Genomic DNA, 19,478 nt, shown 5'->3' with positions numbered 1-19,478 from the left:
CTTTCCCTCAAAAAAATATGGCATTGTGTCGAAATCATGAGATCGTGAATGTTGTAGCTATATTTCCGAATGTAATGTAATCCGCCAAGAAGGCTTTCTATAAAAAAAAGGTCATGCGCCTTCGTAAAATTTGGCAAAGGCAACTACTTCTGCTTGTATTTTAGTTAAATTTCTTGTGAATTAGTGAACTAATCAGACATACATGGTTGCTACTCATGGAAAAGACAGGGAGAACAAAGAGAGTAAGAAATAACCACCTCGCTGACTAAGGAAATGCAAGCACAATCACAAACGTTCCGCAGCCGAAGGCGTCGAGAACGAAGCAGAAGGGAAATAATGGCGGTGCTCCGACAGCTGCGACAGGCTGCAGCGCACGGACGGGAGCACTATACATGACTAACAACACCACGGACATCTTGGGCGCGCTAAGGCTGACAGAGAAATTAAGGCAGAGGTGGGGAACTGGCGATGCATGTCACATATACCCGAAGTCGATCTTGAGGGCGTTGGGACCTTCCTGGCCGAGCTCGCGGTTGAGCTCCTCCTTGGCCTGGGCGAACGCGTCCTCCTTGGTGCCGTCGTCGGCGCCGCTCTCCAGCACCGTGCTGACGGCTCTGAAGATGGGCTTCCACCGCCGGGCCTCGAGGTTCACCACCCCCAGCGCCCACTTGAGCTTATCGGCGTCGCTGGTCTCTGGCCTGTGGCGAGAGATCACGGTAATGGCCTGCGCCATGGCTTCCTGCCGCAGCTGCAGGTCCTCGTCCCCAGCGGCGACTGGGCTGTTGCTGGCGGGGAGGACGAATTTGACCTCGATGGTGCGAGCATCATGTCTGAAAATCACACTGGCCCTCGCCTTGTACATCGCGCTGGCAGCGGCAATGCTGTTGCAGCTGGCGGAGAAGGCAAGCAGGAGGAAGAGGAGGCGGAAGGCGGCCATGGCGAATGGAAGATTGGTACGTCTCCTCTCCTGAACAACGGATGAAGTATATGGGGTGGGTGGCAGAAGAAATCATGTGACTGATCTGATCGATGGACTGGTCACACTCTCTTTAGCTTAGTACGATTACTAAGGCACGCCCATCGCATTGCACAACTGAAAGCTGAAGCCGTGCAGAGGAAAGCACGTGACTGATCTAATCGTTTTGGGCGGCTTTTTGACCAATTTGGCGCCTATCTTCAAACCTCTTGAGAGAGAAGACGTGCACAACGTGAGGAGAGTAGTACGTACTCTACTCACAAGGATATGTGATCAACAAGTTGGGGCGCTTTTTTTTACTCCCTCCGTCCGAAAATACTTGTCGCAGAAATGCATAAAAACGAATGTATCTAGAACTAAAATATGTCTAGATGCATCCATTTCTCTGATAAGTATTTTCGGACGGAGGAAGTACATGTTTGTTTACGTCCAACAACTTCTAGCTTTTGCTTCACAAGGATGTGATCAGAGGACTGCGGAGATGATAAAGCGACCCGGCCGGCCGGTTGACTGGTTCCTCTCTAATTTGCTTCTGTGATGCATGGTCATAGCAAATACATTACTGTGATAGATCTGGTCTTTGGCTCGGTTTTAATTCCAGGCCATCATCGTTCGTTTGAATTTGTGTGTCTTCAGGTTGGATCCTTTAATTCATGCTTCTCTTGATCGGCGGCGGTTACTATTCTAATGTGCCTTAACACGACGACTTACAACAAGGTTTGCCGGGCTGAGTGAGACGCAATAATGGCGGCGTGCCTTCAGCTTGCTCCGGTGCTTGTAGTCGTCGCTAGATGGTCTACGATCTGGACACCATTTTTACTTATTGTGTTCATTGTACTGCCTTAAAAGATTGTGAATGGATAGAAAGTTTTTCCTGCAAAAAAATACATGTTTTATCTTATACTCCTTCTTTTCCTAAATATAAGTCTTTTTAGAGATTCTAACAAGAGACTACATATAGAGCAAAATGACATGTCCATTTGAAACATCCATATATTGTAGTCCATTTGAAACCTCTAAAAAGACTTATATTTAGGAACGGAGGGAGTACTATATATCTACTTTGTCCGCCCCCCCCCCCCCCCCCCCCCCCCACACACACACACACATATCTACTATTAAAGGGAACTAGCAAGGTGGCCCTCGCAAATGCGAGGGCAAGATTTTTGGTGCATTAAAAGTGTCGATTATTTATTTTTATCTCATGCACATATTTTTACGCACTTACACAGTTTCATTATGCAATGCATGCTGGTAGACAATGGTACATTCATAAAGGCGTAACTTTGATTTTATTTTTTATATGAGTATAGGATGACACTGCAAATAAATAATATAATAGTCAGGCACCGAGCCGCAAGGACAAGAAACAAATTAACCAATAATATGCGGCTAATTTTTTTCAATAATACATTTTTTAAAGAAATTAGAGAAATATTAAGCCATTTTCTTTTTTAAATAATACAGTGAAGCCGATTGGCTACAATTTGTCACGCCGAAGCCGATTAGAATCCTATCGGCCAGTCAGCTCCAGGCGACAGCTCCAATCAGGTTTAGTGTGCCCATTTAGCACTAATTTTTTCATCGAAACCAATTTGTTCCTATCGGCTTTGTTGAAGTGGACAGCTCCATCCAACCATATTTTTGTTCAAAAATATTACCTTGGCTAATCTAATTGACAAAAAGGACTACCTCGGGAGCAGATTGAGAAAACGGACCCCCTTGGCTAATCAAATTCATAATTAAAATAAATAAATTATAATCATATTTATAAATCGTCGATCATTTTTTATTAACAACTGTTTTTCAAAATTAGCAAAAATACCGAGTGCTTTTCTTTTTCATGAGCAAAGCAGCAGGAGCAAATGGTGAACGGAAAGAAAATAACGTAGCCCACAGCCCCTGGAGCCTCCCGATCCATTGAGCATGGTACATTGGGGCACCGTTCAAATGATTAGTTGTCCTTCCGGGCATATAAGGATGTGTACAATGGTTAATCCTAAGACTGCCACGTGTAGGATAAATGTTATCGTGGTGAAAATAGGAAGTAGAAAAAAAGGCTTTCATTTTCTTAATTCAAAGATGAACACTTAGTAATAATATCTCTCACCACATATTTATGCATGTCTAGTTACTAATCACAAGACTAGCAGACAGCTTATTTTACATGATACTTTTAAGGTGTGTTTAGGCCTCATCTAGATGTGACATAATTATGTCACATCTAAGTTGACTTTATCATCTATTTGTGGATCTCCGCATTTGTTTTTGTTTTTTTTGTTTGTTGTTTTCTCTTTGAGTGTTTTTTAAGCCAGGCCATGAACTAAATCACAGATCATTTATCTCAGCAAACCCGATTGGCCAATTTAGCAGAGCTTGTGCGTGAGTGCATCGTGGGTAATGCCTCGGCAAACTAGCTAGCTAGCTTAGCGTACGTACAAACTACTTAAGCATTCCAGCTCGATAGGAAGCTAACCTGCTATCAGGGGACGTGCATACAAACTAGTTAAGCATTCCGTGGCTCATAGCAAAAAACACACAGAACTAGAACAGCTCGTGATTAGCTAGTTACTTTCCACCATGAAAAACTAGTTACGTGCCCTTACCTCAGAAAAGCTAGTTACGTGTCTTCCAGTTAGCAGGTTACGATTAAAGAAAGCACACACAAACTTAACTTTAAAATGTTCATAAATTCAAGATAAAATTACTATGCTTGTGAAGACTTTCCCTTACACAAAGATGTATCTTAATAATGTGAGGGCGTGGATGAGGAAGAAAATGGTAAAAATGATACTGATGATGCAGGTCCTGCACTACCTTAGGGGGAGGCAGGCTATTGACTCAAGATTCTACTATAAAATTCAAAGTAGACCCAAAAGATACAAATAAAGTCCTATGCATCTTCTCGTCTGATGGATGCTCAAGAAAACTATATATATTTAGTTGTGAGTCAACGATTAACTTGCAACTGGGCCCCTACAAACATACTTACCCCTAGTTGGGAGTCGATGGTTGACTTGCAAATGGGGCAACTACAAAAAAATATGACGTGTCCCAGTTGCGAGTCGATGGCTGTCTTGCAACTCGGTCCGGTACAAACATATGTCCCCCTTAGTTGAGAGTCGATGGTTGACTTGCAGCTGGGCAAGTACAAAAAAGTACGACGCGTACGAGTTGCGAGTTGATGGTTGACTTGCAATTGGGCCCCTACAAGCATAGGTGCCTCTTAGTTATGAGTCAATGGTCAACTTGCAATTGGGGCAACTACAAAAAATTACGACGCATTCTCACTAGTAGAAAACAGGGCTATGGTCCAGGCCGCATCAGCCCATTAGTCCCGGTTCAGTCTAGAACCGGGACCAATGCGGGCATTGGTCCCGGTTCGTGAGCCCAGGGGGCCGGCCGGGCCACGTGGGCCATTGGTCCCAGTTCATCTGGACCTTTTGGTCCCGGTTGGTGGGATGAACCGGGACCAATGGGCCTCCCTCCTGGCCCACCACCATTGGTCCCGGTTGGTGGCTTGAACCGGGACCAAAGGCTCCCCTTTAGTCCCGGTTCATGTTACCAACCGGGACCAATGAGGTGCCTATATATACCCCTCGCTCGCGAGCAGAGCACCCCAGTGCTCTGTTTTTCTCTGGCCGAGGGGGAGAGGGCTTTGTGGTGCTCTAGCTCACCTCCTATGCACATGAGGTGTTCGATGGAATGCCCGAGCCACACTACTTAAGCTCTCTCCTCTCGAAGCTCGACCTCCAAGCTCCATTTTCCTCGAGATTTGTCTAGATTTAGCGGTCCGTCACGCCCCGTCCCCGTCTTCACCACCGTCGATCACCCGCGCCGATCTCATCACCGACACCACCGTGGTGAGCCTCTTGTTCTTATCTTCTTTCTGAAAGGAAAAATATTCTTACTTGTATGTTTAGATAGATACTTGTATCATTTTCTTACATTTTTATTGCATCTTATATAGTGCGATGGTTTTGGTATCCGCCCCCGTCGGCCCTCGTCCTGTCTATGATTCGGATTTGGTATGTATATTATCTTTATAACTATTGGTTCATTTATTGTTTATGAAAATTATGCTGACCAATGTGACATAGATTTTATTTATCTAGATGTATGTGAATCGGAAATGCCAACCGACCTTGTCGAGAGGTTAAATTTAGTTGAAGAAGAAAACAATTTGTTGAAGGAAAAAATAAAAAAAATTGAGGAGGAGAAGATGATATTGGAGTTGCATGTTGCGGATGTCGTCGATGATCACAAGATCAAGATGGATGCAATGCGCTTGAAGATTAGAAAGATTAGAAAATATGCCATTCATACCGAGGCTTGGTATCATTATGCCGTTGGATCAATTGTTACCTTGGTTGCGATTATGATCGCATTTGTTTTCGCATTGAAATGTTTTACATAGTTTCAATGTATGGTTTAATTAATTAGATGCTCTGGAGAGCTATATGTTATTAGATGAGAACTATGTATGCACTTTGGTTTTAATGTGATGATGAACTTCTATTAATTTGGACACTTAATTATATATAATGCACGCAGATGAACCGGCAGTGGATGTACGGTGACAGACACACCCGCGAGTACATTAAGGGCGTGCATGAATTTCTCGATGCGGCTGAGGCAAACAAGCAGAATGGTTTTATGTGTTGTCCATGCACTGAATGTGGGAATACGAGGTCTTACTCTAACCGGAAAATCCTTCACTCCCACCTGCTTTACAAGGGTTTCATGCCACACTATAATGTTTGGATGAGGCACGGAGAAATAGGGGTTATGATGGAAGACGGCGAAGAAGAAGAGTACGATGACAACTATGTGCCCCCTGAATACGGTGATGCTGCAACGGGGGGAGCTGGTGAAGATCAAGAGGAACCAGACGATGTGCCCAATGATGCTGCCACGGGTGAAGCTGCTGAAGATCAAGAGGAACCAGACGATGTGCCTGATGATGATGATCTCCGCCGGGTCATTGTCGATGCAAGGACGCAATGCATTAGTCAAAAGGAGAAGCTGAAGTTCGATCGCATGTTAGAGGATCACAAAAAAGGGTTATACCCCAATTGCGAAGATGGCAACACAAAGCTCGGTACCGTACTGGAATTGCTGCAGTGGAAGGCAGAGAATGCTGTGGCTGACAAAGGATTTGAGAAGCTACTGAAAATATTGAAGAAGAAGCTTCCAAAGGATAACGAATTGCCCGACAGTAATACGCAGCAAAGAAGGTCGTATGCCCTCTAGGATTGGAGGTGGAGAAGATACATGCATGCCCTAATGACTGCATCCTCTACCGCGGTGCATATAAGGATCTGAACGCATGCCCGGTATGCGGTGCGTTGCGGTATAAGATCAGACGAGATGACCCTGGTGATGTTGACGGCGAGCCCCTCAGGAAGAGGGTTCCTGCGAAGGTGATGTGGTATGCTCCTATAATACCACGGTTGAAACGTCTGTTCAGAAACGAAGAGCATTCCAAGTTTATGCGATGGCACAGTGAGAACCGAAAGAAAGATGGGAAGTTGAGAGCACCCGCTGACGGGTCGCAGTGGAGAAAAATCGAGAGAAAGTACTGGGATGAGTTTGCAAAGGACCCAAGGAATGTATGGTTTGCTTTAAGCGCGGATGGCATTAATCCTTTCGGGGAGCAGAGCAGCAATCACAGCACCTGGCCCATGACTCTATGTATGTATAACCTTCCTCCTTGGATGTGCATGAAGCGGAAGTTCATTATGATGCCAGTTCTCATCCAAGGCCCTAAGCAACCCGGCAACGAAATTGATGTGTACCTAAGGCCATTAGTTGAAGAACTTTTACAGCTGTGGAATGGAAACGGTGTACGTACGTGGGATGAGCACAGACAGGAGGAATTTAACCTTAAGGCGTTGCTGTTCATGACCATCAACGATTGGCCCGCTCTCAGTAACCTTTCAGGACAGACAAACAAAGGATACCACGCATGCACGCACTGTTTAGATGACACTGAAAGTATATAGCTGGACAAATGCAGGAAGAATGTGTACCTGGGCCATTGTCGATTTCTTCCGACCAACCATCAATGTCGAAAGAAAGGCAAGCATTTCAAAGGCGAGGCAGATCACCGGAAGAAGCCCGCCATGCGCACCGGTGATCACGTGCTTGCTATGGTCAATGATTTACACTACGTAATCTTTGGAAAGGGTCCCGGTGGACTAGCTGTTCCGAATGACGCTGAGGGACACGCACCCATGTGGAAGAAGAAATCTATATTTTGGGACCTACCCTACTGGAAAGACCTAGAGGTCCGCTCCTCAATCGACGTGATGCATGTGACGAAGAACCTTTGCGTGAACCTGCTAGGCTTCTTGGGCGTGTATGGGAAGACAAAAGATACACCTGAGGCACGGGAGGACCTGCAACGTTTGCACGAAAAAGACGGCATGCCTCCGAAGCAGTATAAAGGTCCTGCCAGCTACGCTCTTACGAAAGAAGAGAAAGAAATCTTCTTTGAATGCCTGCTCAGTATGAAGGTCACGACTGGCTTCTCGTCGAATATAAAGGGAATAATAAATATGCCAGAGAAAAAGTTTCAGAACCTAAAGTCTCATGACTGCCATGTGATTATGACGCAACTGCTTCCAGTTGCATTGAGGGGGCTTCTACCGGAAAACGTCCGATTAGCCATTGTGAAGCTATGTGCATTCCTCAATGCAATCTCTCAGAAGGTGATCGATCCAGAAATCGTACCAAGGCTAAGGAGTGATGTGGCGCAATGTCTTGTCAGTTTCGAGCTGGTGTTCCCACCATCCTTCTTCAATATCATGACGCACGTCCTAGTTCATCTAATCGACGAGATTGTCATCCTGGGGCCCGTATTTCTACACAATATGTTCCCCTTTGAGAGGTTCATGGGAGTCCTAAAGAAATATGTCCGTAACCGCGCTAGGCCAGAAGGAAGCATCTCCATGGGCCATCAAACAGAGGATGTTATCGGGTTTTGTGTTGACTTCATTCCTGGCCTTAACAAGATAGGTCTCCCTAAATCGCGGTATGAGGGGAGACTGACTGGAAAAGGCACTCTTGGAAGAGACTCAATAATATGCAGGGACGGATATTCTTGGTCTCAAGCACACTACACAGTTCTACAGAACTCTACCTTGGTGACCCCATATGTTGATGAACACAAGAACAGTCTGCGCTCCAAACACCCGGAGTAATGCGACGACTGGATTACATGTGAACACATCAGGACTTTCAGCAGTTGGTTGGAAACACGTCTCAGAGGTGACAACACTGTTTGTGATGAGTTGTACTTGTTGTCCAGGGGACCATCTTTGACTGTATTGACTTACAAAGGATACGAGATAAATGGGAATACATTTTACACAATCGCCCAAGATCAAAAGAGCACCAACCAAAACAGCGGTGTCCGCTTTGATGCAGCAACCGAGAGCGGAAAGGACACATATTATGGTTACATAGTGGACATATGGGAACTTGACTACGGACCTGATTTTAGGGTCCCTTTGTTTAAGTGCAAATGGGTCAATCTGTTAGGCGGCGGGGTACAGGTAGACCCACAGTACGGAATGACAACAGCGGATCTGAAAAATCTTGGGTACACTGACGAACCGTTCGTCCTAGCCAATGATGTGGCACAGGTTGTCTATGTGAAGGACATGTCTACCGAACCGCAAAAAAGAAAAGATAAGGAAGCGAATACATCATACGATGAGCCAATGCGCCACATAGTTCTTTCAGGAAAAAGGGACATCCTGGGAGTGGACGGCAAGACAGACATGTCTGAAGATTATGAAAAGTTTCATGAAATTCCTCCCTTCAATGTCAAGGCTGACCCAAGCATCCTGATAAACAATGAATATTATCCATGGTTACGGCGCAATAAGCAAATGACACAAGCGAAGAAAAAGTGAAGACTTTCTCCCGCAATAAGCAAATGCTATGTGGGTGAAATTATGATACCATCCCAACTTTCAACTTTTTCAGAGTTCATTTGAAATGCTTTCATGTCTTATGGTTCGAAACTTTGATACTTCGAAAGTGATTGTCCATTGTACACGAAGTGCATCAAGTTTTTGTCGTAACCCTCTCTACTTTTTGGAACATGCTATGTGGGTGAAATGATGATACCATGCCAACTTTCAACCTTTTCAGAGTTCATTTTGAAATGCTTTCCAATTTCAGAGTCATTTAGCTCAAAGAATGAATTAATAGCAAACAGAATGAACTACAAAACTTTTATGAAAATAAAAACAATCAATTAAAATATTATGTTATGATCAACTAAAATAAAACTATAATATTCTTCAATAGCAAAAAGAATATAATTTTTGTGACCTAAAATCAAACTATAAGTATTTAATTGTAAGTATAAATAAAAAATAAATAGCAAAGAAGAAAAAAAAATCTATTTTTATAGTAAAGTTATTCATAAACTAGTGATTCACACAAATTTTATAAAATTCCAATTTAAACTATTCAAAATTTTAAAACTAATGGCACTAACAGAAAGTTTATAATTTTTGTGACCTAAAATCAAAAAGAAATCACTAAAAAACTATAAGTATTTAGTTGTAAGTATAAATAAAAAATAAATAGAAAAAAACTCTATTTGTATAGTAAAGTTATTCATAAACTAGTGATTCACACAAATTTTATAAAATTCCAATTTAAACTATTCAAAATTTTAAAACTAATGGCACTAACAGAAAGTTTATAATTTTTGTGACCTAAAATCAAAAAGAAATCACTAAAAAACTATAAGTATTTAGTTGTAAGTATAAATAAAAAATAAATAGAATTTTTTTTTCTATTTTTATAGTAAAGTTATTCATAAACTAGTGATTCACACAAATTTTTAAAAATTCAAATTTAAACTATTCAAAATTTAAAACTAATGGCACTAACAGAAAGTTTATAATTTTTGTGACCTAAAAGCAAAAAGAAATCACTAAAAAACTATAAGTATTTAGTTTTAAGTAGAAATAAAAAAATAAAAAACCAAAAAAATGTAGAAATAAAAAAGAAAAAACCAAAAAAAATGCGACCTACTGGGCCTTCACGGCCTGAATACGACTAGAAACCCTACACGGGCCAGGATTCAGGCCCGCAGAGGCCCAATAGGCCCACAGGCAGTAGCAAGTTTAGGCCCGAAAGCCTGCATTAGAGAGGAGCTCGAATAGGGAGGCACAACAGCGCTTATAAGCAAGTGCCGGCGCCCTTCAGCTAGCGATGTGGGACTAAACTTTTGGGCGCGGGCAGCACAAGGGCATTGGTCCCGGTTGGTGGCACCAACCGGGACTAAAGGGGGCATTGGTCACGGTTCGTGGCACCAACCGTGACCAATGCCCCCCTTTAGTCCCGGTTGGTGCCACCAACCGGGACCAAAGGCCGCCGCTTCCCGCCCTTTGGGCTGCTGAAAATTGGCCTTTGGTCCCGGTTGGTGGCACCAACCGGGACTAAAGGGGGGCATTGGTCACGGTTGGTTTCACGAACCGGGACCAATCTTCTGGCTATATAAGCCAACACTTGTGAAATTCTCGATTCAGTTCGATCGATCTCCTCGTCCTCTCCTCCGACGACGCCGCCAGGCTGCTCCTCGTCCTCGTCGCCGCCGAGCCCTCCGGACCACGTCGTCACCTCCCTGAGCCCGCGCCGTCCTCGTCGCCGGCATCCCTGAGCCCGCCGCCGCGTGCCTCCCCGAGCCCGCCTCCTTGTCCCCGGCCGTCACCGCGTGCCTCCCAGCCCGAGGCTGCCGTCCCCGTCACCGCGTGCCGCCCCGAGCCCGCCGTCCTCGTCGCCGGACTCCAGCCATCACCGCCCCCCTCAAAGTGAGCCCCCCTCTCGAGTGCCACTCTTGCGCCCGAGCACCCTTGCTCCGCCCCTGCTCCATGGTCGCCGCCGGCCCCGATGCATTCAAGAGTAGAAGGAGAGGAGAAGTAGAGGAGAGGAGAAGTGGAGCAGCAGCAACGCGCTGTCCACTTTTCTGAATTTTTTGGAATTTCTGAATTTTTTTGTCCATATAGAAGGTGTTTGATGAAATGCTAGATGGCTTTGGGCATTTTTGGAATTTAAAAAAATTGTGGTGAGGTACTGATGCAAGACAAAGGCGATGGCAAAATTTTCAGAATTTTTGGAGAGGTTTAGAATAGGTTTTCAACAAGTTATTTGAATCCGATTCAAATTTCATTTGAATGAAATTTGAAAATTTTGAACTATGGATCAGAATATGCTAAATATGTCAAAAATGTTTTTTATATGATGTTTTTTTTCATATATGTATTCATTTTTTTATTTAGGTTATTAATTAGTAGATATCGATTTTAGGTTAGTGTAGAGGAAAAAGTAAAATAAGGAAAAGGAAGAAAAGAGGAAGAAGGAAGAAGAAGAAGAAGAAAAGGAAGGAGTGGAAAAAGGAAAATGAGAAGAGGAAGACTTATTTTTTTTTCTTCGATCTTCTCCTCTATTTTGTTCATGGATATATGCTAAAGAAAACGAGGGGGGTGATAGATGATGATGAGGGGTCGAGAGTGGGACGAGAGGTCGAGAGGTGTCGAGGGGAGAAAAAATATGTTATCAGGGACGAGGGGTCGAGAGAGGGACGAGGGGTCGAGAGAACTAAATAAGAAGAAAAAGAGGAGAGGAAGAAGAGGAGAAATAAATAAGAAGAAGAAAAAAGAAGAAAAAGAAGAGGAGAAGAAGAAAAAAATAGAATTATTCTTCTTCTCCTCTAGCTATTCCTTTCTTATTCTCCTCTCTTCTTCTTCTTCTTCTTCTTCTTCTTCTTCTTCTTCTTCTTCTTCTTCTTCTTCTTCTTCTTCTTCTTCTTCTTCTTCTTCTTAATTTTTATCGGGAACGAGGGTGTCGAGGATCGCCGAGGGGTCGAGGGTCGGGAACTAGGGTAGAGGGTCGAGGGTCGTTAAGGGGTCAAGGGTCGAGGGTTTCAGGGTCGAGGGTTCGAGGGTTCTATAGGGTCGAGGGTTGAGGGTTCTAGGGTCGTCTAGGGGTCGAGCGTTCCAGGGTCGTCGAGGGTTCGAGGGGTCGAGGATCGCCGAGGGGTCGAGAGAGGTTTCCTAGTGTCAAAGTATGGAAGAAATCCATGCCTTCATCATTAGCCGGAAGTAACCAGGGCATGTTGGTACGAAGTTCTGCAAAGTTGTTCTGGAATGGAGTCCCGGATAGAATAATCCGCCTTTTGGTACGAATTCAGCAAAGGCCTTCCAAATAGTGATATTCGGAAGGCTCTTGCTGAACTTTGTACCAAAAAGCGAATTATCCTATCTGGGACTCCGTTCCAAAACAACTTTGAAGAGCTTCGTACCATCATGCACATGTTACTTTCGCCTAATGATGAAGACATGGTTTTGTTGAATCCTTTGACACTACGCAACCTCCTGACCCCTCGGCGATCCTCTCGAACATGAGAGGAAGAAGAGGATCGTCGAGGGGTCGAGGGTTCCAGGGTCGTCGAGGGTTCGAGGGGTCGAGGATCGCCGAGGGGTCGAGAGAGGTTTCCTAGTGTCAAAGTATTGAAGAAATCCATGCCTTCATCATTAGCCGGAAGTAACCAGGGCATGTTGGTACGAAGTTCTGCAAAGTTGTTCTGGAATGGAGTCCCGGATAGAATAATCCGCCTTTTGGTACGAATTCAGCAAAGGCCTTCCAAATAGTGATATTCGGAAGGCTCTTGCTGAACTTTGTACCAAAAAGCGAATTATCCTATCTGGGACTCCGTTCCAGAACAACTTTGAAGAGCTTCATACCATCATGCACATGTTACTTTCGCCTAATGATGAAGACATGGTTTTGTTGAATCCTTTGACACTACGCAACCTCCCGACCCCTCGGCGATCCTCTCGAACATGAGAGGAAGAAGAGGATCGTCGAGGGGTCGAGGGTTCCAGGGTCGTCGAGGGTTCGAGGGGTCGAGGATCGCCGAGGGGTCGAGAGCGGTTTCCTAGTGTCAAAGTATTGAAGAAATCCATGCCTTCATCATTAGCCGGAAGTAACCAGGGCATGTTGGTACGAAGTTCTGCAAAGTTGTTCTAGAATGGAGTCCCTGATAGAATAATCCGCCTTTTGGTACGAATTCAGCAAAGGCCTTCCAAATAGTGATATTCGGAAGGCTCTTGCTGAACTTTGTACCAAAAAGCGAATTATCCTATCTGGGACTCCGTTCTAGAACAACTTTGAAGAGCTTCGTACCATCATGCACATGTTACTTTCGCCTAATGATGAAGACATGGTTTTGTTGAATCCTTTGACACTACGCAACCTCCCGACCCCTCGGCGATCCTCTCGAACATGAGAGGAAGAAGAGGATCGTCGAGGGGTCGAGGGTTCCAGGGTCGTCGAGGGTTCGAGGGGTCGAGGATCGCCGAGGGGTCGAGAGAGGTTTCCTAGTGTCAAAGTATTGAAGAAATCCATGCCTTCATCATTAGCCGGAAGTAACCAGGGCATGTTGGTACGAAGTTCTGCAAAGTTGTTCTGGAATGGAGTCCCGGATAGAATAATCCGCCTTTTGGTACGAATTCAGCAAAGGCCTTCCAAATAGTGATATTCGGAAGGCTCTTGCTGAACTTTGTACCAAAAAGCGAATTATCCTATCTGGGACTCCGTTCCAGAACAACTTTGAAGAGCTTCGTACCATCATGCACATGTTACTTTCGCCTAATGATGAAGACATGGTTTTGTTGAATCCTTTGACACTACGCAACCTCCCGACCCCTCGGCGATCCTCTCGAACATGAGAGGAAGAAGAGGATCGTCGAGGGGTCGAGGGTTCCAGGGTCGTCGAGGGTTCGAGGGGTCGAGGATCGCCGAGGGGTCGAGAGAGGTTTCCTAGTGTCAAAGTATTGAAGAAATCCGTGCCTTCATCATTAGCTGGAAGTAACCAGGGCATGTTGGTACGAAGTTCTGCAAAGTTGTTCTGGAAGTCCCGGATAGAATAATCCGCCTTTTGGTACGAATTCAGCAAAGGCCTTGCAAATAGTGATATTCAGAAGGCTCTTGCTTAACTTTGTACCAAAAAGCGAATTATCCTATCTGGGACTCCGTTCTAGAACAACTTTGAAGAGCTTCATACCATCATGCACATGTTACTTTCGCCTAACGATGAAGACATGGTTTTGTTGAATCCTTTGACACTACGCAACCTCCCGACCCCTCGGCGATCCTCTCGAACATGAGAGGAAGAAGAGGATCATCGAGGGGTCGAGGGTTCCAGGGTCGTCGAGGGTTCGAGGGGTCGAGGATCGCCGAGGGGTCGAGAGAGGTTTCCTAGTGTCAAAGTATGGAAGAAATCCATGCCTTCATCATTAGCCGGAAGTAACCAGGGCATGTTGGTACGAAGTTCTGCAAAGTTGTTCTGGAATGGAGTCCCGGATAGAATAATCCGCCTTTTGGTACGAATTCAGCAAAGGCCTTCCAAATAGTGATATTCGGAAGGCTCTTGCTGAACTTTGTACCAAAAAGCGAATTATCCTATCTGGGACTCCGTTCCAAAACAACTTTGAAGAGCTTCGTACCATCATGCACATGTTACTTTCGCCTAATGATGAAGACATGGTTTTGTTGAATCCTTTGACACTACGCAACCTCCTGACCCCTCGGCGATCCTCTCGAACATGAGAGGAAGAAGAGGATCGTCGAGGGGTCGAGGGTTCCAGGGTCGTCGAGGGTTCGAGGGGTCGAGGATCGCCGAGGGGTCGAGAGAGGTTTCCTAGTGTCAAAGTATTGAAGAAATCCATGCCTTCATCATTAGCCGGAAGTAACCAGGGCATGTTGGTACGAAGTTCTGCAAAGTTGTTCTGGAATGGAGTCCCGGATAGAATAATCCGCCTTTTGGTACGAATTCAGCAAAGGCCTTCCAAATAGTGATATTCGGAAGGCTCTTGCTGAACTTTGTACCAAAAAGCGAATTATCCTATCTGGGACTCCGTTCCAGAACAACTTTGAAGAGCTTCATACCATCATGCACATGTTACTTTCGCCTAATGATGAAGACATGGTTTTGTTGAATCCTTTGACACTACGCAACCTCCCGACCCCTCGGCGATCCTCTCGAACATGAGATGAAGAAGAGGATCGTCGAGGGGTCGAGGGTTCCAGGGTCGTCGAGGGTTCGAGGGGTCGAGGATCGCCGAGGGGTCGAGAGCGGTTTCCTAGTGTCAAAGTATTGAAGAAATCCATGCCTTCATCATTAGCCGGAAGTAACCAGGGCATGTTGGTACGAAGTTCTGCAAAGTTGTTCTAGAATGGAGTCCCTGATAGAATAATCCGCCTTTTGGTACGAATTCAGCAAAGGCCTTCCAAATAGTGATATTCGGAAGGCTCTTGCTGAACTTTGTACCAAAAAGCGAATTATCCTATCTGGGACTCCGTTCTAGAACAACTTTGAAGAGCTTCGTACCATCATGCACATGTTACTTTCGCCTAATGATGAAGACATGGTTTTGTTGAATCCTTTGACACTACGCAACCTCCCGACCCCTCGGCGATCCTCTCGAACATGAGAGGAAGAAGAGGATCGTCGAGGGGTCGAGGGTTCCAGGGTCGTCGAGGGTTCGAGGGGTCGAGGATCGCCGAGGGGTCGAGAGAGGTTTCCTAGTGTCAAAGTATTGAAGAAATCCATGCCTTCATCATTAGCCGGAAGTAACCAGGGCATGTTGGTACGAAGTTCTGCAAAGTTGTTCTGGAATGGAGTCCCGGATAGAATAATCCGCCTTTTGGTACGAATTCAGCAAAGGCCTTCCAAATAGTGATATTCGGAAGGCTCTTGCTGAACTTTGTACCAAAAAGCGAATTATCCTATCTGGGACTCCGTTCTAGAACAACTTTGAAGAGCTTCGTACCATCATGCACATGTTACTTTCGCCTAATGATGAAGACATGGTTTTGTTGAATCCTTTGACACTACGCAACCTCCCGACCCCTCGGCGATCCTCTCGAACATGAGAGGAAGAAGAGGATCGTCGAGGGGTCGAGGGTTCCAGGGTCGTCGAGGGTTCGAGGGGTCGAGGATCGCCGAGGGGTCGAGAGAGGTTTCCTAGTGTCAAAGTATTGAAGAAATCCGTGCCTTCATCATTAGCTGGAAGTAACCAGGGCATGTTGGTACGAAGTTCTGCAAAGTTGTTCTGGAAGTCCCGGATAGAATAATCCGCCTTTTGGTACGAATTCAGCAAAGGCCTTGCAAATAGTGATATTCAGAAGGCTCTTGCTTAACTTTGTACCAAAAAGCGAATTATCCTATCTGGGACTCCGTTCTAGAACAACTTTGAAGAGCTTCATACCATCATGCACATGTTACTTTCGCCTAACGATGAAGACATGGTTTTGTTGAATCCTTTGACACTACGCAACCTCCCGACCCCTCGGCGATCCTCTCGAACATGAGAGGAAGAAGAGGATCATCGAGGGGTCGAGGGTTCCAGGGTCGTCGAGGGTTCGAGGGGTCGAGGATCGCCGAGGGGTCGAGAGAGGTTTCCTAGTGTCAAAGTATTGAAGAAATCCATGCCTTCATCATTAGCCGGAAGTAACCAGGGCATGTTGGTACGGAGTTCTGCAAAGTTGTTCTGGAATGGAGTCCCGGATAGAATAATCCGCCTTTTGGTACGAATTCAGCAAAGGCCTTCCAAATAGCGATATTCGGAAGGCTCTTTGTGAACTTTGTACCAAAAAGCGAATTATCCTATCCGGGACTCCGTTCCAGAACAACTTTGAAGAGCTCCGTACCATCATGCACATGTTACTTTCGCCTAATGATGAAGACATGGTTTTGTTGAATCCTTTGACACTAGGAAACCTCCCGACCCCTCGGCGATCCTCTCGAACATGAGAGGAAGAAGAGGATAAAAAAAGAAGAGGAAGAAGAAAAAAAAGAGGAGAAGAAAGAATAGAGGAGTTCTTCTCCTCTATTCTTTCTTCTCCTCTTTTTTTCTTCTTCTTCCTCTTTTTTTTACGGGAACGAGGGTCGTCGAGGGACATAGATGTAGTGTCGTCGTTGTCGATATATACCCCCTCCCGATAGCTTACTATGATTAGGTAGCTAGTTCTACGTTTGGCACTAATATATCCATCTATCATGTTTGAATAATAATTGCCATGTTGTAAATATTTGTAGAAACTATGGACACCGCCCTAGACGAAGCAACAAAAGAAGCGTTGTTGAGGGAGATAATCGCAGAAGGAAGTGATGCCGTCTCGTACTTTCTCAACGAAACCGATGGTCTGGAAGGAAAGGGTGAACAAGCTGGCTACGGTGACCTAATGCCGGTGCAAGAAGAAGAACATGAGGACGGCTCCGGTGACCCAATGCCGGTGCAAGAAGGAGACCGTGATGACGGCTCCGGTGACCGAACCGAGTCCGGCCAGGTATATATATTAGTTAAGCCTATGCTGACCGAGTGATGCATTCATTGTTTTGGTATGTACACATATTAATTAAGTCTTTGTTCTTTTTTCTAGCCCTTCGGATCGAGCACAACTTCAGTAAAGAGACGAGGCCCGAAGAAAAAGTTGAGCTCGGATGAAAAGCTTGAGATCACAGCAATCGCGCCCGACGGCCAACCTATTGAACCCCTCCGGACAAAGAGCGCATTTGTTGCTCAGTGCGGGGTTCTGGTTAGGGACAAGATCCCGATAAGCATCCAACAATGGTTTAAGCCGGCTACAGAATACCCTGAGGTGTCTTATGTCAATGATATGCAGAAAAATGATCTTTGGACTGAGCTGAAGTCAAATTTCACCCTACCGCCAGAGGATAATCCAGAGAACCCAATTAAAGAGAAATTAATCAAGTCTTTTGCTCTGAAGAGGATGGCAGAACTATTCAGGAGGTGGAAGAAAGAGCTGAATAATAAGTTTGTCGAAAATAATGAGACACCAGAATTCAAGGGCAGATATGAGAAGATCAGAGATCACTGGCCCGCATTTGTGGCCCACAAGACATCGGAAAAGAGTAAGGAGATGTCGGCGACAAACAAGCAAAATGCTGCGAAGAAGAAGCTTCACCATCGCACGGGGTCAGGTGGCTACCTCGTAGCCCGGCCTAAGTGGTCCAAGAGTGAGAATGATCTGGTTCTTAAAGGGATCGAACCAGAGACAAATAACTGGCCAGACCGTTGCCGGACTTGGTTCTTCGGGGCTGGCGGAACCTTGGACCCTGAAACAGGGAAGTGCATTTGGGCGAACGAACAAATGGACATACCAGTCAGTAAGCTTAAGCAGTATATCGAAGCGGCGCAGGAAGGGACGTTCTTTCCAGACAGAGAGAACGACGAGCTCACAATGGCCCTCGGGAATCCTGAGCACCCTGGACGGACACGAGGCACGCCAGGCTCCGTTCCGTGGAAGGTTGGGTTTCCGGACGCAGGCGGTTACAAATCCCATGAGAGGAGGAAAAAAGTGCAGCAGACCCAAATGCAGGCGCTGCAAGCAAGGGTAGACGCGATAGAGGAACGAGAAGCAAATTGCAACAAACGTACTGCCGATGCCTCCCCCGAAGCTACCCCGCCATCTCAGCGCAGAAGCAGCGTGGCTTCCACCGAGCTGCTTCAGCCGGAGCATGCCTTGACGGCTCCTGCCAGCTATCCCGTGGATGCTATCACGGAGTCTCAAAATTGCCACCTTATGATGCAATGGATGAATTTGAAGGTCAAGGCGGCTATTGGCTCTATTTATCCTACTGAACCCGGCGCAACTTTTCACTGCCGGCCGATTCCAGAAGGATATGCTAGGGTGATGGTGGATGAGATAACGGAGGGACTTGAGGACCTCCAGCTTGACCACCCTACCGGTGAAGGGGAGACTCGGCTGGGGTCTGCTTTGAAGACTCCATGCCTATGGCGGAAGGAGCTCATCAACCTTCCGAACTGGACGCCTCCGCCTCCTCCTCCTCCTACGACGAGTCAGGGCACTCCGCCTCCTCCACCGCCTCCTCCTCCGGCGAGTGACGATCAGGGCCCTTGGCCGTGTCCTTCTCCGGCGCGTGGCGGCACTCCGCCTCCTTCTCCGCCTGCGCCGACGCGCCCGAGCAGCCAGCCTCCTCCTTCTCCGCCTCGTCAGCAAGGGCGGAAGAGACCTGCCGCCGCTCCAGCTGCTCCGGCGCGTCGTAGTCCTTCTCCTCCGCCTCTTAAGCAAGTAAAGAAGACAACCGCTCCGTCTGCTCGGTCGGCGTCTAGCAGTACAACCAGAGGCGGTCGGGCATACAGATTCGGTCCTTCTCTGAAGACTCCAGAGAAGTTACCATACGAGAGGACCCAGGAGGAGAACGCCGAGATCACGCGAGAAGAAGTGAGGAAATTCTTTGAAGGGGTGAAAGCAAAGAAACATCCACCTCCGGAGGAGAAGGTAGATCGGGTGAAAGTGAAGCGCACTCTGGCTGCCCTGACAAAACCACCGAAGTCTGATCCGCCGAAAGGAAACTATGACCGCATTATTGGAAAGGAATTTGCCGAAGCGGAGCGGCCGGGAAGTACTGTCAGTGATCAAAGGC

General features: G+C 46.1%; 1 protein-coding gene across 1 annotated transcript; it reads right to left on the bottom strand.

Moving 5' to 3' along the window:
* Positions 1-243: 243 nt before the first annotated feature.
* LOC125547359 (uncharacterized) lies at positions 244-1,039 on the bottom strand. Its single transcript, XM_048711259.2, has one exon. The coding sequence runs from the start codon at positions 935-937 to the stop codon at positions 476-478; it is 462 nt and encodes a 153-aa protein (XP_048567216.2). The 5' UTR covers positions 938-1,039; the 3' UTR covers positions 244-475.
* Positions 1,040-19,478: the final 18,439 nt, after the last annotated feature.

The sequence above is a fragment of the Triticum urartu genome, chromosome 3A (genome assembly GCF_056163025.1).
Source record: "Triticum urartu cultivar PI428250 chromosome 3A, HENAU_Tu73, whole genome shotgun sequence".
Lineage (NCBI taxonomy): Eukaryota > Viridiplantae > Streptophyta > Magnoliopsida > Poales > Poaceae > Triticum > Triticum urartu.
Note: the sequence above shows the minus strand (reverse complement) of the source record. Positions and strands in the feature narration are given on the sequence as shown.

Excerpts from the sequence above, each read along its gene's own strand:
- LOC125547359 (XM_048711259.2), bottom strand. The coding sequence starts at position 937 with ATGGCCGCCTTCCGCCTCCTCTTCCTCCTGCTTGCCTTCTCCGCCAGC.